General features: G+C 43.9%; 1 protein-coding gene across 1 annotated transcript in view; it reads left to right on the top strand.

The window, feature by feature from the left end:
* MERTK (MER proto-oncogene, tyrosine kinase) overlaps positions 1-18,189 on the top strand; it is a 113,157-nt gene extending 94,968 nt beyond the window's left edge. Inside the window, exons 15-19 of the mRNA XM_059188380.1 lie at positions 931-1,049; positions 8,189-8,298; positions 10,184-10,343; positions 10,999-11,135; positions 17,136-18,189. Coding sequence (XP_059044363.1) covers positions 931-1,049; positions 8,189-8,298; positions 10,184-10,343; positions 10,999-11,135; positions 17,136-17,634 — 1,025 coding nt within the window. The 3' untranslated portion in view covers positions 17,635-18,189. The remainder of the gene's footprint in view (positions 1-930; positions 1,050-8,188; positions 8,299-10,183; positions 10,344-10,998; positions 11,136-17,135) is intronic.
* The last annotated feature ends 5,942 nt before the right edge of the window (positions 18,190-24,131 follow it).

Here is a 24,131-nt window from a genome sequence, read left to right as displayed (position 1 = left end):
TAATTGAATATTCCACTGACTTCTTTTTTTTTTTCTCTCCTGTGTCTGGATACGTGCTCAATTCTTTGGGGGAACTTTCAAAGTTTTACTACAATCGAAACTGCAGAGAGATATGAAAAATAATGCTTGGATACCAAATCATTTCAAAGAAACCACTGTTATTCCTTTGTAGCTATTGATTTTTGAAGACTGAGAACCATCATGCTTTGTGATGATGGGCCATGATGTGGGAGAGCTTTACCAGCCTGCCAGCAGGCGACAAGCCCTAGTTCCAACTTTTAGGGATAAATGGTGTTTGCTGCGTATAACTGTTAAAACTTAGACATGTGAATTTTACCTCCTGGCCCTCAAAATTCTTTTTATAGTTTTGAGCATTTGATGGCCCCAGGCTTTTTCACCTGATCGGGTATTAACTATCCCAGGAAACTAGTTTGCCCTTGAATTCTTTCGCAGTCACCCCTCACTTAGGCTCAGTGTAACAAAAACTCCACAGGTGTCTAGATGGCTATGCTTCTTAACTGATTAATTTTTGAGACCTCTCATGCAAAGATTGTTACTAATCTGAAAGAAAAAAAATAATTATTACCAAGAAGTGGACCCAGCATGTGTTCCACATTCTAATACAACTTGTTTGTGATTTATGGGTTTTTACTTTATTTTATTTTGTTCATTTGTTAATTTTTTAAGGAGGCCCTATGCCCAGCATGGACCCCAACACAGGCTTGAACTCATGACCCTGAGATCAAGACCTGAACCGAGATCAAGAGTCAGAGGCTTACCCGGCTGAGCCACCGAGGCGCCTCATGTTTATTTTGTTTTTAACTGTTACCTCGAGAGCACATGGTTTCAATTTGGCCTGTGCTCCTGCAGTGCTTTTCTGGTTACTGGTAACAAAGGGCTCTTTGTAACTTTCTCTGGTTTTAATTTCAGGTGTATGTATAGAAATGAGCTCTCAGGGCATCCCAAAGCCCATGGTGATTTTACCCTTCATGAAGTATGGGGATCTGCACACATATTTACTCTATTCCCGACTGGAGACAGGACCCAAGGTAATTACCCAGTCGTCTTGACTCTGAACGGCCCCCAGGCTTCTGTGACAAGGCCTGGGAAACCTCAGCAGCTAACCCTGAAAATAAAGGAGCGAGGGAGAGGACGTGTGGCCTCTGTTCAGCGCTCACTATGCACCCTGGGGCTGAAATGTGGTTTTTGTCCTCACAGCAGGCCTGCGCATAGGTCTTACAATTCCCACTTTATGGGGGGATGAAGCCAGCTGGGCGCTCATTCTCATGGCTCCAGCCTTATCGCTGTGGAGCCCGGTGGGCCCCACATGCTGACAGAGCGGCCTCTTTCTTTTGAAGTCTCCTCTTTCCAGCTCGTTCACTCTGAAATCACTAGAAGCAGGATCCGTTTCATTCCCAGAGGAAGTTGCACTGAGCTGTTTTTCTGGACACTGAGCATGAATATACCCCGTCCACCTTTTGGATTATCAAGAGCCCCTCCATCCTCCGGATCGGAAAGCCTGTCGTGAATCAGCAGGCTGGCACACTTTCCTTCAACCCTGCCCCTAAGTCTGAATCAAGTCTGAATCCCCCCAGCACAAGGGAACGTGACAGAATATGGAGCTTAGACTGAGGCACCATATCCACCGGCATGTGGCCACAGGTCCCACACAGATGACCGACCAGGGCCCCCGAGAAAGGAGAGAAAGTCCTCATCCCAACTGCAGGGCATAATGAGGAAAGTCATTATCTCAGGAGATAGACAAATCTGCAGGAACAGCCATTTATTGAATTTGGCAAGGCGCTTGAAAAACAAACACAAAACCTTGAGACCCAGTTTAGGGCAAACATTCTGGAACTTTCTTTCCTATGTCCTGCTGACGCTGTGTGTTATGGATGTGAAAGGTCATTCCTTGCTTTTCTTTTCTTTTTCTTTTACTTGTTTTATTACTCCCAGGGAGGTATAAGTCATCTTTCTTCTTTCACTTCCCCTTGGTCTCATGCTCAGATTTTTGTTCTCTTCCTCATGACTTCTTTAAGTCTTCCACCCACACACTCACTAGCCAGAGTTAGGAAATTATAGCCACATCTCAGAACTATTATAAAATCACTGAGGCTTCTCCGAAGTGGTGAAGGGCCTAATCCAAAATAGGGGACTCAGCATGACAGTATTTCTCTTCCCTTTTTTTCTTTTTCTTTTGTTTTTATTCTTTTTTATTAGTTTTATTTTTATTTTATTTTATTTTTTTAAAGATTTTATTTATTTATTTGACAGAGAGAGAGATCACAAGTAGGCAGAGAAGCAGGCAGAGAGAGAGGAGGAAGCAGGCTCCCCACTGAGCAGAAAGCCTGATGCGGGGCTTGATCCCAGGACCCTGAGATATGACCTGAGCCGAAGGCAGCGGCTTAATCCACTGAGCCACCCAGGGGCCCCTATTTTTATGTTTTTAAAGATTTTATTCATTTGTTTATTTGAAAGAGTGAATGAGAGAAAGAGAGCATGAGAGGAGAGAGGGTCAGAGGGAAAAACGGACTCCCTGCCAAGCAGGGAGCCCAATGCGGGACTCGATTCTGGGACTCTAGAATGGTGACCTGCACCGAAGGCAGTCACTTAACCAACTGAGCCACCCAGGCACCCTTTCTTCCTTTTTTCCACGGGTAAGAAAGATGTAACATAATAAGAAGCCTGGAAAAGGAAAAACAAACAAAACAAAACAAAACTACAATCGGCAACATCTTATCCAATCATTGGCATCTTCGGCCATTCCTATCCCAGCTGTTCATTCCATGCCTCCTGATTCACAGGCTGGTGCTCAGGAGGTTACGTGCCTCCCTGCAGGCCATCCACGGGGCTGACTCTTCTCCAGCGCTTTGCAGAGGCTTTGTTTTGCGTATAGTGCTGCAGTAATGGCCTAGCAACCACAGGAGGTCCTTACTAGTAATAGAGTCTCAGGTGAGGAAACTGACTCACAGATCGGGCAATGATGGAGGCAGGACTGGCACCTGGGTTGCAGAGCCTCTGCTTTTGGCTCTTCTCTGATGGCCCCATCCCAGTGTGCACCCCTCCCTGGCAGAGCAGCCTCCAGACAGTTGGCTGTGAATGGCTACACGCCATCCTCTTGAATGGATTTCATTTCACATTGATGAGCAATTTTACTCCCATTCAGTTTTCTGGTATGTGGTGGGATTTTTCTAATAATTGTTGGAGGCATGGGAGTTTCATGTTGCATAAGAGTAAATTCTACAGTAAAAATATCCAGGCTCACATTCAGGGCTATTTGATGGCCAACAGTCGTCTGTTTTTACTTGTGACATTCAACCCTCCTCTCTCATATGGCCTCTTTGGAAATAGAGTAGCCTCTTACTGAACTTTTTTCCTGAGTCATTGTGGAAGAGATAGGGACCATTTATAATCTTTATAAAAATCCTTTTTAAATTATCATACAGTGTTACTCTTTTGCCCTTTCTGGTATATAGTTCTGTTGAGTGTTAACACATAAATGGATTCACGTGTCTGTCATCACAGTTGAGATCCAGAACAGTTTCATCACCCAAAAACACCTCCTCCTGTGACATCTTGGTAGTCATGCTCTGCCCCCATGGTGGACTCCTGGTAACCACTGATCTGTTCTCCATGACTATAGTTTTGTCTTTTTGAGAATGTTTTTGAGAATGGAATCATACAGTTTGTAATTTTTTGCTTCTTTTACTCAGCATTATGCCTTCGAGATCCATTAAAGTTAGTGAGATCAGTAGTTCATTCCTTGTTTGATTGCTGTGTATCTCCTAGTGCATAGAGCAGTTTGCTTATCCATTCACCTATTGAGTCACACGTGGGTTGTTCCCAGTTGGGGGCAAGGATGAACGAAGTTGCTATAAAAAAAAATCATGTACAGGTTTTTGAGTGAACATAACTTCTTTTTTCTCTAGGGTAAAAAGTCCAAAGGTGATATACTAGGTCATACTAGGAAAGGGTATGTTTAATTTTAAAAGAAACTTCTAGATTTTCCAGAGTGGCTATACTTTTACATTCCCACCAGCAGTGTATGAGAGATCATTTGCTTTGCATTCTTGTTAGCGCTTGGTATTATCAGTAGTTTTGGGGTTTGGTTTAATTTGGTTATTAGCTACTCTGATAGATGGGTAGTGATATCTCGTGGTGGCTTTTATTTACATTTTTGTAATGATTAAGGACGTTGAGCATCCTGTCTTGTGTTTATATGCCATTTTTATATCCTCTTTGATGTCTGTTAATGTCTTTTGTTTATTTTTTAATTGGGTTGTTGTTTTTCTTACTGTTGAGTTTTCAGAGCTCTTTATATATTCTAGATATAGTACCTTTCTTGAATATGCAATTTGCAAAAATTATTCTCCTAGTTGGTATCTTGTCTTTGTATTATCTCTTTTTTGTGTGTGTCTTCGTATTCTCTTAATGTGAATAAAAATATTTAACTTTTGCTGATGAATCATGTTTTTGCTGTCATGTTTAAGAACTCTTTGCCTAAGCCCAGATAAAAAATTTTTCTCCTATGTTATCTTCTAAAAACTTTGTGATTTTACGTAGTACATTTAAGTCTATGATCCTTTTTAAATTAATTTTTATCTAAGGTATGACATTTAGCTTAAGGTTTGCTTTTATTTTTCATGTAGATGACCAGTATCATTTGTGAAAAGACTATCGTTAATCTATGGAATTGATTGCTTTCGCATCTTTGTCAGAAATGAATTGGCTGTGTTAGTGTGGGTCTATTTCTGAGTTCTCTATTCTGTACTGTTAAACTGTGTGCCCATTCTTCGCCCCTCCCACATGGTCTTGAATACTGTAGCTTCATTGGAGCATTTGAGTTGGGCTTTCTATTACACACAAAGGAAGCCATATGATCTGTTATAGATCCCAGCTTATCTTTCCTGCTTTTATCACCCCCATTCTCTCTGCCTCTTTGCTTTTGACACATGAGACAGCCTCCTTTTCCTAAAACACGTGTGTGCTCTCAGATCACTAGGTCTTTGCTCATTCTGATCGTGGCTGTGTACTTCCTCTTAATTTGCCATTTTACTCCTACGCCTCTTTGGGGGATAGTCACAGTGACAGTGTAGAATATTTTTTAAATTTTTCCATGAGCATTCATCCCTTTCTTGAGGTTCTAGAGCAGGTTGCTTGTATCTCTGCTTGATGCCCTTGCTCCCTTTGGTGTGTCCACCCCTATGAGAACTGGGGTCCTGTCCTGTCCTGCCATCTCCTATCTCCCCTGCACACCTCCAGATGTACTATTCCCATGGAAGATGGAGCGGCAGATAGGGCCCAGCACCCCAGCCCTGCAGGGGGAGCACATTTACATAACTTGGTCCACGCTAGCAGGAGCAGAGGGACCTCACACAGCGAAGCCCAGAGGTAGAACAGCTGCAGTGTTAGTTCTGCCTCAACAACATCACCTCGTGTCCACAACTGTTCGACCTTTCTGCTTTTTCAGCTGTAGCTGCCCCTCCCCGTGTCTGATGGGGGCAGCTCGTCCAGGCCTGGCGTCCTCATCCATCAGCCTCCAGAGACAAAAAGAGAAGTCTGCTCTCTTTCCCCTTCCCTCTCCCTCTCTTCTCCTGGAACAGTTCTTTTTTTTTTTTTTTTTTTTTAATAACACCTTTACTGAGATACAATTCAAACACCCTACATTTCTGCCATTTAAAGTGTACAACTCAGGGGTGTTTGGTATGCTCAAGTTGTGTAGCATAATTGTAGGACATTTTCATCACCTAACAAAGTCCCATACTCTTTTGCAATCACTTCCCGATCTCCCCTCCCCACTTTGTTCCCACATCTAAGCAACCTTTTTAAAAAATTTTTATTTTAGTTTATGTAAATTTAGCTAGTTAGCATATGGTGTTTTATTAGTTTCAGAGGTCATTGATTCATCAGTCTTAGGTGACACCCAGTACTCATCACATCATGTGCCCTCCTTAATGCCCCTCCCCCACTTACCCCATCCCCCCACCCACCTCCCCTCCAGAAACCCTCAGGTGAAGCAGCAATCTGCTTTCTGTCTCTCTCTAGTTACCTATTTCAGATATTTCAGGTCAATGGAATCATAGTCTGTGGTCTTTCATATCTGGCTTCCTTCCCAGAGCATGTTTTCAGGGTTCATCCACACTGTAGCTACTATCAGTACTTTTTGAGACCAAATAATACTCCGTTGTCTAGCTATATTGTGTTTCGTTTGTCTGTGTATCTGTTAATGGACTTTGGGTTGTTTCCATTTTTTGGCTTTTATGAATAATTCTAAGAATTTTATACTTGAGCTCTTACATTAGGTCTTTGATCCATTTTGAGTTAATTTTGTATGAGTTCTGGTTGGGGTCTAGTTTCATTCTCTTGCATATCCCACTCTTGTCCAGTTCTTTCATCCACTGAATGATCTTGGCACTCTGTTCAAAGTCATTTGACATTGATTTGTGGGTTTATTTCTAGACTCTCAATTCTGTTTCATTAATGTCTGAGTCTGTCCTTATGCTAGTACCATGTTATCTTGATTATCATTGCTTTCTTATTTTGAAATCAGTAAATGTGAGGCTTCCAACTTTAGTCTTCTTACTCAAGCTTGTTCTGGATATTCTGAGTGCTTGAATTTTCATAAGAATTTTAGGATCAGTTTGTCAATTTCTACAATGAAGTCGGCTGGGATTCTGATAGGGCTTATATTAAATCTGTAGATCAATTTGGGGAGTGTTGCTATCATAACAATATTAACTCTTCTGATCCATGAACATAGGATATCTTTCCATTTATTCTGATCTACTTTAATGTCAATGTTTCATCATTGTCAGAGTATGTTTTGCATTTCTCCTGTTAAATTTATTCTTAAGCATTTTATTTTGAATTCTTTTTGGATGAAATTATTTTCTTAATTTTATTTTCAGATCAATCATTGCTATTGTATACAAATACAATTAATTTTTGTATCTCAATCTTATATCCTGGAACCTTGTTGAATTCATTTCTTAGTTCTATCACACAGTTACTTTTTAAATTACTTTTGGTCCCAGTCTGCAAGAATAACATAAATGTTCTAGGGAAAAATAACACAAATGACTAGTACCTAATATGTGCTACACTCATGATGCCAGCAGGACTTCATATTCTTTAGCACCCAAATCCTTTCCTGGAAACTATCATCTGGAAACTCAAATGCCTCAGTTATACAGAAGAGACGCAGAAGAATTTCCTGCCTGATTTGTTTACATTTTTTTTGTTTACTTGTTTTTAACAACTCCAGTATATAAAGGTAAAGGATAATTAAAGCATTTTGCTATATAGGCAGGATGTAATTAACACATATCTTAGCTGGGAAATATAAATCTTAAAAAATTCAGCGTCTTCGTGAACACCACTTTGAAAACTCATGTTCCATACAGAATAAGCCATGACAAATCCAATGCCCTGAAGAGAGTTTGTCATGGATGGACCCATTCATGACTGCCAGGAACTTGTGGTAAACCCTCTTCCTCGCGGCCCTTGTGCTAAAATGTTTAGTTACTACACAGAGGTCTTCCTCAGTCATCACCTTCATCTTCAGTCCTGACAGGACAGGTTCTCTCACCGAGCCTTCTGGATTGATCTGTACAGTGTAGACTTGACACTCCCCAGAGGACTCTAGAGAAACAAAAACAAAATCCCTGAATACCTCTCCTTGTGGTCCTTTGGCCCTGTGATAAGAGGCAAAGATGGTCTAATTTCTGTCTGAAAGAAACTTACCTTTGCAAGTGTCTCAAAGTAAGATGATTGCATACGCTTGTATGACTGGAGTGGGCTGAGCAGGCTTTTTGTCTGTCGCCCACTGAAGGCAGCCTGCCTCTCTTTTCCTGGCACAGGTGTTGTGTCCCCCTGCCACTCTGAAGGACACAAAGGATCCCATTTGACCTCGTAACTTGGAAAAAGAAATACTCACCATCAGTATTTTTAAAGACAGGGAGAATGTGAAATTTGCCAAAAATTTTGTGGTTTGTTTTTGTTTTTATTCCTTTTTAAAAAACTTATTTGTGAGGTGAGTGATATGGAAGTGAAAGGCTTGTTTCCTTTGAGAAATACAAACACTAAACAAACAAACACAAAAACTCTCTTTCTCCCCTCAGGTGGCAATAACTCTGCACAAGTTTAACTTTTAAAACATATTTTGTCTTCTTGCTTCTCCTCTCCCCAGCATATTCCGCTGCAGACACTACTGAAGTTCATGGTGGACATCGCCCAGGGAATGGAGTATCTGAGCAACAGAAATTTTCTGCATCGGGATTTAGCTGCTCGAAATTGCATGTAAGTGGGGCGCCTGGGTGGCTCAGTGGGTTAAGCCGCTGCCTTCAGCTCAGGTCATGATCTCAGGGTCCTGGGATCGAGCCCCACATTGGGCTCTCTGCTCAGCGGGGAGCCTGCTTCCTCCTCTCTCTCTCTGCCTGCTTCTCTGCCTACTTGTGATCTCTGTCTGTCAAATAAATAAAATCTTTAAAAAAAAAAAAAAAGAAATTGCATGTAAGAGTCCTGGTCCAACCCAGGAGGGCTAGACCTCATCGTGTGAGATAATTGGGGGGCTGGGTAGGAAGAGGGGCTGGCCTGTTGCTATTAAAACATGGGAGAGAGGCAGGTTTGCCTAGCTCTGGAGATGGGATTTCTCTGGCTCTAATGTATGACTGGGTCTTTTCACAACGTCTGCCTCTGCAAGTCTGGTTGGTTTCCAGAATGTTCTTCTGTGACTTTTTCACCCTCTCAGCTTGGACTGTGACCTTTGTGATCCTTCCCTTTTGCCATCTGCTCGCTTTGGACCCAGAATTATATGTAAGCCAGCTACTCATGGAGGCAGTAAGGAAAATCGTAAGGGTTTTGTCTGTCAGGCTTCGAGATCCTGCTTTGTGAACATGTGCTGTGAAACTACATGGAGGCTTTCCTCTTGCATCAGAGAGACAAGGACTTACACAAGAATTCTGACCTCAGGCTTCCCCCTCTCTCCATTCCGCTCTGGTAGGACCATCATTATCTGCTCTAAGTCTTCAAAAACAATAACTGTTTCTCGATTTTTAAGTTTAATTATTCCAGGAAGACAGAGTATTCTTTAAATGTATTATTGTTACTGTTTTTCTTGGTTGGAGATGTGACCATAGGGTCTGGCCCCCAACTCCTTACCTAGCCTCCCACCAGCCCCCTACCACTTGTCCCACATTTTTAAGACCCAGAAGGGTCTTGTTTGCTTGTTCGTGGGTTTTTTGTTGTGGTGGTGGTGGTGGTGTTTTGTTTTAAAGATTTTACTATTTTATTTGACACAGAGAGAGTGCATAAGCAGGGGGAGGGACAGAGAGGGAAAGAGAAGCAGGCTTCCCCCTGAGCTGGGAGCCCGATGTGGATCTGATCCCAGGACCCCAGGATCATGACCTGAGCCAAAGGCAGACACTTAGCCAACTGAGCCACCCAGGCACCTCTTATTTGTTTATTTAAGTGATTTTTATACCATGGAGGGAGAATCATGAAAAGGGCACCTCTCTTTGCCCTGAATATTTTCCTTCGTATTTTTCCCATCAGGTAGGGTGACCAGTTGTCCACTTCGCCTGGGACTGAGGGATTTCCCAGGATGGGGGACTTTGCGGTTTTAAAAGCCAGTGTCAGACAGGCACAAAGCAGTCATCCTACCTCCAGACCACTCATTTCTCCTCCTCTCTCCTTCTTGTCTAGGATCTGCTTTAACAGCCTGGGCTATAAATGCTTAATTTTCCGCTTAATTCCTCAAGTACCCCCTGGCTATTGTAATGGGAAGTCCAGGGTCCCCCTCTCATAGTTTGTACTTCCTCACCTCCCCCAAACTGGCAGGAGCCAGTGCTGCTTGCAGACACCAGGCAGGAAGGCTGCTGGGTGTTTGGTGAGTCCCCTGGAGGGCCCTGGATTTGGGCTGCTGCTCTTTCTCCTCCCGCGAAGCATCCCTTCACTCCAGGTGCACAGGTGCCCTTGTTGCTCCATGTCCCCACACGGACCACAAGGTGCTAGGTTATAACTCCCTGTCACTTGCTCTGCCATCGGTCCCAAAGCAGGACCCTCACAGGCCGTTGGGATCTCTTTCGGTCACTTACCAAGAATGTTTTCAGCTGCATCTGATGCAGACCCGTGGTTTAGGCTTTGCCTCTAAATGTCACTGAGGACGTGAACTTACCCTCTACAGGTTACGAGACGATATGACCGTCTGTGTCGCAGACTTTGGCCTCTCTAAAAAGATTTACAGTGGTGATTACTACCGCCAAGGCCGCATCGCTAAGATGCCTGTGAAGTGGATCGCCATAGAGAGTCTTGCGGACCGAGTGTACACGAGTAAAAGTGACGTGGTACGTACGGGGCTTTGATTCGGAGCCCCACATTGCAGAGATGACGGCACGCAGGAGGAATTGACTTGAGCTGGTGTCGTAAGATGTGTTACTCTCTGATAAACTGAGGATTGGGAGCATGTGCACACCTTTCGTTTAGTGCTAGATTCCTTAAATCAGGTAGAGAACTATATTCTGATGACGTTGCTTGACATTCAGAAGATCTGTTTTGCATAGGCCTTTAATTTATTCCCATCTTTTTTTTTTCCTGCAATATAGTGACTTATTGCCCATACCTAAGATATTAACATGAAAAATGAGTTCGTCCAGTGGCTCTGTATCAAAGATTCTGTGTAATTAAACCCTTACCCAGAGATTGGGAGCCAAAGACACGTACCCACAGCAGGGGAACAGAGCATTACACAGAGCACTGACATGCGGAGAGAGGGCTCTCCGCCTTTGCCAGATTTCCCAGAGCAGCTTTGGTACAACCAGGGAAGTGTGGCTCTCTGACCCTCGCGTTACTGCATTGCTGGGAAAGCAGCATGTCTCAGGCATAATTGTCAGCTTTGTGCACCATCCTCGGGCTTTAAGGAAATGCCCTTTCTACATGAAAAAGGCCATTCAGCCTTTCAGAAAGGACTTGCATCCTAACTTGTTGTTGCTTTGTTCTCAGTGGGCATTTGGCGTGACCATGTGGGAGATAGCGACGCGGGGAATGACTCCCTACCCGGGAGTCCAGAACCACGAAATGTACGACTATCTTCTCCACGGCCACAGGCTGAAGCAGCCCGAGGACTGCCTGGATGAACTGTGAGTGAGCTTCTCCGTGTTGCTGGGCGCTCTGCATGGGGCCGGCTGCGCAGACCTGGGGAGGTGCGGCCGCTCAGCAGGAGGGCTCACGCTTAGCCAGATGGGTATGTGCAGAGGGTGGCACGTAGATGTCCCAGGCCATGAGCCTTTCTTGGTGTGGGAGCTGGTGTGTGCACATCTCCAGCAAGCCGGCACGTGCCCTGATGTTCTGTAAGCCCCTCTAGGGACTGACCCTATAAGACAAACAGTTTGACTCTCTTGCACATGAGGGTCTTGAACAATTATCTGTCCTCTTACTCCTACAGTTCCTTTTCTATACAACACTTCAGACAAACCAATCACTATGATACCCTCAGTTAGGAAGTCTGGAAGTCTATGCCAGTGACTGAGGCCAGCCCAGTCCTCGGAATTGCTAGGGAGATACTCTAACAGCATGATTGCTCAGCCCTGTGTGGAGACTGTCACTCTGTTGGTCCAAAGCGGGCCTAGAAACGTATGCGTTAAAATCCACCCTGGGAGACCGACCAGGTGTTCAGCCAGGCATGAGAGCCCCCAGCTCCAAGTGTGCCGGACCACAGGGACACCTGTCACCACAGGCCCTCTCTCTTGGGGGCAGGCATTACGGGAAGAGGTCCAGGACTTGCAATCAGACAGGCCGCTGCCTCCCAGCCAGCCGCATGTGTGGCCATCACGACTGACTGGACCTCTCTGTGCCTCATTATTAGGCACACACAAAAAAGTAGAGTCATATATTCAGAAAGGGATTGGGAAGAAAAGTTAAAGAAGAGAACAGGTAGAATGCTCAGCTCGCGGGAATGTCACACAATGGTACCAGGTTTTAGTAGCATCCTTCCAGATAGATGTCATCCAAATACCTTGCTGATGTAAAAAAATAATAATTTTCTTGTGGCACTGGCCTCTAGCTTGGTGATTTGAATCTTCCTGATGGAAATCACGGGAGTCTTGGGCTTTCAGCACACAAGAACGTTTTAGGATCGTGGACTGCGTGGCTATCATGGAACCCCAAGATGGGGCTGTGGTGTGAGGAAACACGTGGAGACACCCCTCTACACACACACACACATACACACACACTCTCTCTCTCTCTCTCTCTCTGGCCCTGCTTCTGCACACGGATGAGAAGACCTAGGTCAGTGTGCATTCAGGCCTCCCAGATCCTGTCCAAGCCAAGCAGAAGGAAAACTTTATTGACCAGAGCCTCACCCTGTTTGGTGGTGGTTATTGTGGTTGTAAATACATAACATGAAGAACAGACACAGAAAACATAAGTCCTTAAAAATATCGTGAAATCCTAATTAGATTAAATTTGAGGTTTTATGGTCATTTTTAAAGGGACCGCATCAATGACATGTTTGCGTGTGATAATGAGGAAGCAGTTACAGCCAAACAATATTGAAAGAAGAGTTTTGTTGCCATCTCTTTCTTGGCTTTTCTTGTGCTCCAGAAGTTGGCATTTGGCGATTATCTGGGGTTTTAGTGAGGTCTGAGCTGTGTCACACGCTGGTTTTGAGACATTTCACATAGAGCCAAGCAGGGAATGCTGAGTCAGTGAGAAGTTTTAGGCGAGAGCGACATAGATGCTGTGTGTTGGGGAAGTCAGGCAAAGCAGACAGGTCTGTGGTCCCCACATTACGGGCTTACAGGGGCTCTGGGGAACCAGACCCTCTTCCCACATCTCCTCTCAAATCTGGATGCTGGAGAACAGTGTATCCCAAAGAGGCCTCTGTTTACATATCTGTGCATTTTCTTTTAAAAAATGAGACAGATACTTCTGAGCTTCCTCTCCGTGTCTACTGTCTAAACTTAGTCGAGATGAGTTCATTCCTGTATTGAGTTGCCCCTTGCTCTCTTTAAACTCAACTCTAAGCACTATGACAATGTAAAGAGCAGAGAACGCTCTGTGCCCTGCTCCCCATTGCCCAAGAGGCCACATTGTGTGATGCCTTTGTCATCTATGTGGGACGTTTCCTTAGCTGAGTTCAGGGCATCCTGGCTGCAGCCCTCAGGACTCCCCACCCACCCCAGCCACTATGGTTCCCGGCACTTGTGTTGATTGCCCTCATTGTCCAGTGTGACCCCAGGGAACCACCTTGTTCCTTGATCCTGCTGAGTCCTATCAGCCAGCAGATGTCCTTCAGAGTCCCCCTCCCCTCCATTCCCACCCCTGGGACCCTCAAACCATGGAATCCCAGGCCTGGATGGGCCTGGGGCCATTGACTTCCATTGACTTCGGCTTCCTCATCACATATATGGAAACAGTGGCACAGTGACCTCACAGTGTATGTGAGTGATGAGCGGGTCAGGGCCACTGTTGTTTCCCATGGAATAATGCAGGCCCTTCTGTCTCCCATCTCATTTTTCTCCTTACCCCCAGGCTCCTAACACATCCTTTGGGTGGCAACCAAAAGTGATCTTTCTGAAATTAGTCTGATCATGGATGCCCCAAACGTACTCCGGATTGCCCATAAGGCAAAACCCCAAACCACTGGCATCTGACCCATGGCAGGCAGAGGGGCTGAAGGGCTAAGAACATGATGTTAGACACTCCTTTGCCAGGGACAAAACAGGTGCCTGACAGATATGGGTGAATTCATCCATTTATAAATTTTGTACTTGCGTATGATAGCATCTTTTAAAATTCTTTTTTTAAATAGTGGTAAAAGAGGGGGCTCCTGGGTGGCTCAGTGGGTTAAAGCCTCTGCCTTAGGCTCAGGTCATGATCCCAGGGTCCTGGGATCAAGCCCCACATCAGGCTCTCTGCTCAGCAGGCAGCCTGCTTCCTTCTCTCTCTCTGCCTGCTTCTCTGCCTGCCTGTGATCTCTGTCTGTCAAATAAATAAATAAAATCTTTAAAAAAAAAAATAGTGGTAAAAGAGATGTAACGCAACCGCTTGTAAATGTGAGGTTCAGGAGCATTAAGTGCTTTCACTTTGTTACCCAACTGTCGCTACCCTCCATCTCCAGGACTCTATTCATCTTAAGAAACTGAAAATCTATACCCATGAGATGCTCCCCGTCTCTTGCCTTCAGCCCCTGGCAGCTGATAAGATTGGATTATCTCTTTTATAAAATCTTTTTTTTTTTTAAAGATTTTATTTATTTATTTTACAGAGATCACAAGTAGTCAGAGAGGCAGGCAGAGAGAGAAGGGGGGAAGCAGGCTCCCCACTGAGCAGAGAACCCGATGCGGGGCTCGATCCCAGGACCCCAAGATCATGACCCGAGCCGAAGGCAGAGGCCTAACCTATGAGCCACCCAGGTGCCCCTCTTTTATAAAATCTTAACAGAAAAACAAAAATGACCATTTACAAAGGCAGCTACCAAACCTATTGGTTTTTTTCCCACCCATAAACTGAAATTACTAAAGCTCACAGCCCCCCCATTACTTTCCAGGCCCTCTTGCTCCTCTCCTTGGTCCACTACTGTGGCATTGCCCTTTGTGGGGAGCAGCTTAGATGATATACATGCTCCCCCATCTGTAAAAGCCGTGTTCTTTTTTTTTTTTTTTTTTTAATTTTATATTTATTTGACAGAGAGAGACACAGCGAGAGAGGGAACACAGGCAGGAAGAGTAGGAGAGGGAGAGGCAGGCTCCTCACTGAGCAGGGAGCCTGATGCCGGGCTTGATCACAGGACCCTGGGATCTTGACCTGAGCTGAAGGCAGATGCTTAATGACCGAGACACTGAGGTGCCCCCATGTTCATATTTTTAAGTACTTCACAAAGCACTTCAAGTAAGTTTCAGGGTGTCTGGATGGCTCAGTCGGTTAAGTGTCTGCCTTCGGCTCAGGTCATGATCCCAGGGTCCCATGATCAAGCCCCACATTGGGCTTCCTGCTTAGTGGGGAGTCTGCTTTTCCCTCTGTCCCTCACCCCACTTGTACTGTCTCTCTTGCTAGCTATCTCTCAAATACTTAAAATCCTCAAAATTAATGTTTCAAAATGATATTGCTACTTTGCTACATGAAAAAAGTGATAGATTATTCAAATGCTTTCTCCTAAGATCAGGAAACAAGAAAGTAAGTTAGATAACACAGCCCCTTGATGAAGTAATGGAAAGGAGAATGTGTCTCTAAGGACAGAATGCCTCAAAGTTCATCTCGGAATGCCAACAGTCAAGGCTTTGTTGGGGGAGGGGGGAGTCATGCAAATTGATTTATATCACAAAAGCCATGAAAATTGAAACAAAAACTGTTTGTCAAGTCTAAGTAGCCATCTACTGAAGTTTTATAAAGACAGAGAGAGGCCAAAGCACGGTGAAGCCTGATATCCAGGTGAAAATCAGGGTTCTTAGCCGGGGGAATATGCCTCAGTGTCCTGTTTTCATGGCCGGCCCCTTTGTAGACATAGTGCTTTGCAGATCTCCACCTCCCAGAAGCATCCGCAAGTATTGTTAGAGGCTGCAAAAGTAAACAAGTGAAAAGATATTGTTAGACACCTCCGTAGATGAGATCTGCCCATGTGTGAAGGACCACATGCTAGTAGAATTAGCCAAAGTGGGGGCTTTATTCTTTAGCCAACGAAGGAGCCACTGGGTGGCTCATGGGTTAAGCCTCTGCCTTCAGCTCAGGTCATGATCTCAGGGTCCTGGGATTGAGCCCCATATCAGGCTCTCTGCTCAGCGGGCAGCCTGCTTCCCCCTCTCCCTCTGCCTGCCTCTCTGCCTACTTGTGATCTCTGTCAAATAAATAAATAAAATCTTAAAATAAATAAATAAATAAAAATAAGCCAAAGGATCTACATCACATGTTCAGTGTAAATACAGGAATTGCATATTTATGTTCATAAGATCGCATCTACTCCATGTGTCAGATGATTTTAATTTGGGTTGTTTTCATATCCAGTGACATGAATATCAATTTCTGAAAACAGGATAGAATCAAAATGAAATGATGGTGTAACTCACTCTTCATCTCTGGCCAGTAGTTCCTAATTTGGCCATCTCTATTTTATTGTGCTCATAATTCCTTTTTTTTTAAAGATTTTATTTATTTATTTGATAGACAGAGATCACAAGTAGGCAGAAAGGCAGACAGAGAGCCCGATGTGGGACTCGATCCCAGGACCCTGAGATCACAACCTGAGCTGAAGGCAGAGGCTTTAACCCACTGAGCCACCCAGGCACCCAGTTGCACTCATAATTCTTAATTCTATCAGACACTGGGAATGAAGAAGCTACCCGGAAGAGCCAACTGTCTGTACAGAACACAGCAGAGGGGCCATGAGCTCCTGGGAGTAGGAGTTGTCCAGTCAGAGGCTGGTTCCCCTACCGTCCACACAGCAGTGGTGGCATCTATAACATCCCAGAGTCTGCTTTCATTTTCACTGCAGTATAACAATGACAGGGCTGTTGAGAAGTCGCAGTTTGGTGACACACACAAAACACCCAGCCCTGTGAGGTAGACATCCTTCACCACTTTATCCCCTGCCCCAGGTCCCAGCTAACACAGCTCTCCTGGCTGTAGTCCCATTTTGATGGTATAGAACTGGGGTCAGCATACTTTCTCTATAAAGTGCCAAATAATACATATTTTTGGTTTTGCAGCCCATGTGGTTCTGTAACAACTACTTGACTCTGCCATGATAGCAGAAGCAGCTGTAGACAATATGTAGCTATGTTCCAATAAAACTTTATTTACAAAACAGACAATGGGCTGGACTTGGCCTGTAGGCCATCTGGTTTGCCAACCTCTAGCATGAAGGGAGGACCTGAAATAATCCTGTTTCACAACATTAGATATAATTGCCACATAAGTTCTGTATTCCTGGGGCCAGAGAATCACTTATTACATACCCATGGGACATTTATAAAACTGAACAAATATTATGCCATGAGCAAACCACAGTAATTTACCAGAAGTAGAGTAAGTGTGGATTAAAATGTGACGGAATCAAAGAATAGGTGAAAACAAGGTGTGGACTGCACTCGGGGCTCCGGGTGCTAGACCTGGAAATAACTCACGCTTTTGTATGCTTGTAGGTATGAAATAATGCATTCTTGCTGGAGAGCTGAGCCCTTGGACCGACCCACCTTTTCCATGTTGAGGCTGCAGCTAGAAAAGCTCTTGGAAAGTTTGCCTGAAGTTCAGGACAAAGCTGATGTCATTTACATCAACACACAGTTTCCCGAGAGCTGTGAGGACCCTGGAGAGGGCCCCGCCCTTGCTCAGCTAGACATGAATATTGATCTTGACTCAATTATTGGTTCTTGTACTCCCAGTGCGGCTGTCAGCATCGTGACGGCAGAAGTTCATGAGAACAGACCTCAGGAGGAAAGGTACATCCTGAACGGGGGCAATGAGGAATGGGGAGATCTGGCTTCTGCCGCCCCGGAAAAGAACTGTGTTCTGCCAGGGGACAGACTTGTAAAAAATGGAGTCTCCTGGTCCCAGTCCAGCACACTGCCCTTGGGGAGCCCATCACCAGATGGACTTTTATTTGCCGACAACTCCTCAGAAGACTCAGAAGTCCTCATATGAGGAGAGCCGAGAGACATTCCCAACTCAAGGCAATTCTTCTGCTTTGGGAGAATCCCTGTACACTCCATGTTTTTGGAATCTGTCTTCCTTTCCCAACTGAATGCCTTGGTCCTAAAGCACCGGGTGAATGTTGTCAAGTAAGTCATCGTGAAAAATACATAATATATATTTATTTAAAGAGAAGGTACATATATATATGTATATGCTGGAAAGAGAAAAGATCTATTTTAATAAAAGATGACTTATTTCATGTTGCTTCCCTTGCAGATCTAAAATTTACACTTTAACAGCCTCATCTCTATAGCTGTTCCCTGGTGTTAACATTAGCACAGAGTCAGTGTTATTTTTTTAAAGTCCTTTTCTTTTTTATGACCATTAAGTGTTAAAAATAATTGGTAAAATGAAATGATATATTTGACTTTGCTTCTGGTCTTATGAAAAATCTGATATTCTTACATGAATCACCTATTTGCTAAGAATGATTTATTTAATATTTAAAGTTTTATAACTGGTTAATTCTCTGATAGGACTTCTTAATAAAATATGAACGAGGAAGGATGTGTCGTACTTACTTGGAAAAAGAGCGGTTACTGACCAGCAGCCTCTGTGTCTTTGCAAAAGGAATTCCCTTTAATGCCTGGCCCTCTATGCAGTCCCTTTGACCAATCTTGGCATTGTTCTCAGGATATGGAAAAACCAAAGGATATGGCTCCAGAGTCCAAAGATGAAGAGCAATAAATATGGAATGGAAAAGTACACTCTGGATGGAAAGATTTAAAATAACTTGTTCGAAGAGAGTCGTACAGGTGGAGAGCACTTTTCTGTTGGAGAGTCACAATTTGCAGGAGGTAGATGTGGGCCATGGACAGGGTCCACCCCGGCTTGGAACTCGGCGCCTCTTGAGTTCACATCCAGGCTCCGCTGTGTCTTGGCAGCCAGTGTTCCTGGAGCACTTGCTGTGTTTCAAGCACTTTACGTGAACTGCCCTATTTAATCTGTACTACACTACCATGGCCACCGATGCCATCTTCACGAATGGGCCAGGAATCCGAGGCTGGAGACGCTGAATGTGCTGTGGGCCACATCTAGGGAGCGGTGCAGCCAGAATTCTAGAGCCAAGTAATATGGTTCTGCAGCATGTAATTCGGGGCTTTGCTCCAGAGCCCCTTGACCTTTCAATTGTATCTAATAAACACATAGGTAGCACTTACTGTGTGGCTACACATAGCACTCATTTCATCCTAATAACACCCCCAGCAGGTACCTACTGTTCTCTCCACTTCACAGATGGGCAGGCTGAGGCAGGGAGACCCTAACTTACTCTTCTGGTGAAGGCAATAGACTGATGGCAGTGTGAGCATTGATCCCTCGGGCCTGTTGCTGCCCACTTGGGAGCAGCCTCACCCAAGTCGCCGCAGCCTGTGAGGATCTGTGTGGACGCTGGGCCCAGAGGGGTGGCTCCCACAGCCTGGGTCCTGGTCTTGGCTGCCAACCCAGAAGCCCCAGACTCCAGCAGGAGCCCATTTCACTGTTGCTGTGAAATGCTCCATACAAGAAAGTTCTGAGGGCTTGAAAAGGATCTGCATTGTAGAAAAAGCTAGCATTACATTTTATCAGTGAACAAGCAAAAAACAAAAAAAAGGTTTTTAAAACCTATAAAGATAATAGATAATTTCTGCTGTTAGAAATTTTGGAATGGTTGTTGGAAAAATCAACAAAATATTTTATATCACCTACTTGTGCAAAATTTCTTATTGATGGTGACTATCAAGAATATGAATAGTTCAGGGCACCTGGGTGGTTGTCAATAAGCCTCTGCCTTCAGCTCAGGTCATGATCCCAGGGTCCTGGGATCGAGCCCTGTATCGGGCTCCCTGCTCAGTGGGAAGCCTGCTTCCCCCTCTCCTACTCCCCCTGCATATGTTCCCTCTCTCATCGACTCTCTCTCTCTCTTTACATAAATAAATAAAAATCTGAAAAAAAAAAAAAAAAAGAATGTGAATAGTTCATCATTAAATCCTGGATTGGGAACTGAGTGGCTAGTTCAAGCAAAAAAAAAACCCCATTGTACAAACCATAAGTGACTCTTAATCTCACAAAACAAACTGATGGTTGCTGGGGGGAGGGGGGTTGGGAGAAGGGGGTGGGATTATGGACATTGGGGAGGGTATGTGCTTTGGTGAGTGCTGTGAAGTGTGTAAACCTGGTGATTAACAGACCTGTACCCCTGGGGATAAAAATATATGCTTATAAAAAATAAAAAATTTAAAAAAAAAAGATTCAACCTGTTTAAAAAAAAAAAAAAAGTTTGCTATTAGGACAAAACCACAAAAAAAAAAAAAAAAAACCCATTGTAGTAAAGTATGCTCACATGCATAAGATAAATAAACAAATTGAAAAACTGTTATTTGGAAGTTTCATGTAAATTTAACATGAAATACCTAAGTTAATATACTTTGTGATTTATATTTCTGACTCTAATTGTACACTGTAAACACAGATAATAAATAGCTCATCAAATGCCCATGGCCCCCCAAATCCTGTCCAGTTTGCTCAGTCTGTACCATGTGGCCTGAGAAGGGCCAAGAAGCCTGGACCAATTCTACTCCAGAAGAGCGTGGAGAGGTGAGCAAGCTATGGCTTCTGGCTTTTCTTGAGACATCAACAAACACAGCAGAGAAACTCACTTCGTCTGCAGCCCACAGCAATGTACCAGGCCCTTGATTAAATGGGATGCAATGGGCAGCACCTTCCCATCCCTGCTCCCTTTTCCCCAGAGGGAAAAGAAGATGCACAGCCATTATTGCGACATTTCAAATCTCACTGAGAAATGATTGAAAGTTCTGGAAGAAGTAAGTTTCAGAGGACACCATCATTGGGAAACTCCATCACATGAATTGAAAATAGCCTTTTAAATTCCCTTTTGTAAAAACTCAAATTACTTTTGTAAAGTGGCTCTTATGGGTGAAAAGCAGGGAGAGAAAACAGAAACAAATTGGGTCATTGTCTTCTGTGAGGGCAAGAGGGCAAGAGGGCAAGAGAAATAAACAAATACCAGAAATACTCGTGACCTACGGGTTGGGACTAGCTCTGCTTTGGGAGGGTGTTTCTTGTTTCCTTTCACCCTACCTCCTTCCTTTCCTTTCTTTTTCTTTCCTAAGTAGAAAGCAGAAGTGAAGATCAGAGCCTCCTGAGCTGGGCCACACAGGCAGGGGCATACGCTGGACAGGAACCAGTCATGTGAACGCTCCTTGGACTGTAGGCAGGTCACTTGGCCCTGCTGGAACCTGAATTTTTTTCCGTAAGTGTACAGCACAAATCGCAATCCCTTCTGCAACCCCATGGGTGGTTCTGTAGGAAGGGAAGGAAGCAAGGTCTTTGAAAGAACTTTATGTTTATTAGAGACTTTTCCCAAGTGGAAGCTTCTCCCAATTTTGTTTTTTATGCAGTACAAACTCACCAGTTGTCATATTAGAAATATTTTCCCTGATTGTGTTATCAACTCCCTCCAAGATGACACTAACTCAAAAATAAAAGAATTTCACCATTGCCAGGGATGCACAGAGATAGATGAAGTTGGCAGAGTGAAGGAGACTTGCTGTCATCCCTCACCCCAGATTACTCCGGGGCTCAGAGGCAGGCAACTCTTATACCCTGATGCCCAGGGATTCCTCTCCTATCCGTCTCATCCTGGAATTAGACTACTTGTGAGCCTCAGTGCCCATCCATCCCCGTATGTGGGTGATGGCAAGCAGTAGTGGCCTTTGGACAAGATTGCGGGACCAGAGTTGGGTCTGAGTGCCCTCCCAGGATGGAAGGACTCTCCCGCTGCCTCCATGACCCCAGACCCAGCAGAAGTTTCAGCTCAGGAAACAAGCCAAACCACAGTCTCTTATCTTGCAAGTCAGATGGACTGTAGCCAGACTAATCCTGACTCATGAAAGTCAGGACCTTTGTGACTTCTGGTCAATGGCAAAAACAAGTGAGAACTTCTGCTGAGTCAATGGGAAAATAATGGACCCCAAAATAAACCAGCTATGACAGCAACTTAACTTCTCTGAAGACACTGAGTTACCTTAGGTGACATGAAAAAATGGGAAGTTTTGTTTTCTTTAATGAACATTTCTGTAAATCCTGATGTTTCTACATGTAGATTTTATCCTCTCTTTTAAAACTCCCAGAACAGAAGTAAAATTGCCCTTCTGTTTAATGTAAACCTGTCTAAATTACCTAAATTAATTATATTTAAATGTAATGAGGGGTGCCTGAGTGGCTTAGTTGATTAAGCGTGGGACTTGGTTTCGGCTCAGGTGGGGATCTCAGTGTCCTCGGACTGTTGGGCTCCACGCTCAGTGTAGACCATATTTGTCCCTCTCCCTATCCACTCTGCTCCTTTCCACCTACCCCAGTAAATAAATAAAATATTTAAAACAAAAACTTTTTTAAAAAAAATAATGTTTAGGAGCACCTGGGTGGCTCAGTCGTTAAGCGTCTTCCTTTGGCTCAGGTCATCAGGTCGTGATCCCAGAGTCCTGAGATTGACCCCCGCATCCGGCTCCTTGCTCAGCGGGAAGCGGGAAGCCTGCTTGCCCCCCCCCCGCCCCCCGCCCCCGCATGTGTTCTCTGTCTTGCTGTGTCCCTCTCTGTCAAATAAATAAATAAAATCTTTTTTAAAAAAGGTAATGATTATTTCTAGATGCCGTAACCCAAAGACCAGAATATTTTGTACAGAATATTTTCATGTACATCATCTTCTACTGAAATGGGATTCCATGTGTAGATACTTGAAAGAGCAACTTGATTGTTCTATACATTAACCCTTCCTACTTCTCAAGGACATGAGAATATGAAATTAATTCGTGGACTTACTGAGACTGCACAGTTATAAATTCTAACCAAGCAGTGTTTTCAAACAACAGTTCTGTGAGGCCACATATAATCCATTCATCCATTTACTAATATTCCCTGAGAAGAAGACTTTTTTCTGGACATTGGGATTTGCAAAGAACAGCCTTGCTGTCTTGAATAACAGTCTAGAGGAGGGAAAACAGGGCTTTAGATGAATACTTTCTTTTAAAAAATATTCCTCAGAATGCTCTGACTTGCACATTTTATTGAAGCCAAGCCTGCAGATGATGTTTAGAATCCCAACAAACCTCAGAATTAGAGAACACGTGCTTTCGCTGGAAGCAGGCCCTCAGGCCCTGCCCTGTCAAACTTAAAATTAAAGGGCCATTTGCAGGAGTTTGAAAACCAAAGTTTCATTATACCACAATGGTCTGGGCAGTTCAAGGGAATGTAGACTGCCACTTAAACTCCACGAGTCCTGATGGCTTCTTTTAACCTAGTGTCTCCAAGGATAGAAAATAATTTCTTGTTACATAAATCCATAGTTTACCCAATCTTTTTCTTTCTATACTTCAAGTTATAGTATCTCTACTGATCTATCTTCAGATTTGCCTGTTCTTTCTTCTGCTGGCTCACATCTGCTCTTGAGTCCTTCTGGAGAGTTTTTCATCTCAGTAATTGTGCCTTTAAAAAAAAATTGTTTTTATGTTAACTCTGCCCCCAGTGTGGGGCTTGAACTCACGACTCCGAGATCAAGAGCTGCATGCTCTACCGGCTGGGTCAGCCAGGTGTCCCTCAGTAATTGTATTTTTAACTCTGAATGTGCCACTTTTTCTTTTAATAACTTGTATTTCTTTGTATTCTCTATTTGATTTCTAGTTAAAAAAAATTTTTTTTAAGATTTTATTTATTCATTTGACAGACAGAATTCACAAGTAGGCAGAGAGAGAGAGAGAGAGAAGGGAAGCAGGCTCCTTGCCAAGCAGAGAGCCCAATGTGGGGCTCGATCCCAGGACCCCGGGATCATGACCTGAGCCGAAGGCAGAGGCTTTAACCCACTGAGCCACCCAGGTGCCCCTCTAGTTAAAAACTTTTAAGCATAATTTTCTTTAGTTCTTTGAACATATTTATAAATAGATGCTTTTTTTAAAAAAAATATTTTATTTATTCATTTTACAGACAGAGATCACAAGTAGGCAGAGAAGCAGGCAGAGAGAGAGGAGGAAGCAGGCTCCCCGCTGAGCAGAAAGCCCGACTCGGGGCTTGATCCCAGGACCCTGAGACCATGACCTGAGCCAAAGGCAGAGGCTTTAACCCACTGAGCCACCCAGGTGCCCCTAGATGCTTTTTAAAATAATAAAATGCCTACCAAATCTGTCATCTGGGCCTCTTCAGGGACAATTTCTACTGACTACTTTTTTTTCTGTGTATGAGTTAACTTGTTCATTTGCATGTTTCACATATTTTTTGTTGAAACTGGATATTTCAGATTATATATAACAACAACTATAGATTCTAATTTGTTCCTCCTTCCAGAGGTGGTTGTTATTACTGTGTGTTTTCTTATTTGTTTAATGGCTTGCCTAAATTAATCCTATAGACTGTTTTTCCTCCAATGCTTGACTACTGATGCCTCTGCTTAGTTAATG

This window comes from Mustela lutreola, chromosome 9 (assembly GCF_030435805.1).
Source record: "Mustela lutreola isolate mMusLut2 chromosome 9, mMusLut2.pri, whole genome shotgun sequence".
Taxonomy (NCBI): Eukaryota; Metazoa; Chordata; class Mammalia; order Carnivora; family Mustelidae; genus Mustela; species Mustela lutreola.
The sequence above is the reverse complement of the archived record's forward strand: the minus strand, read 5'-3'. Positions and strand labels throughout refer to the sequence as shown.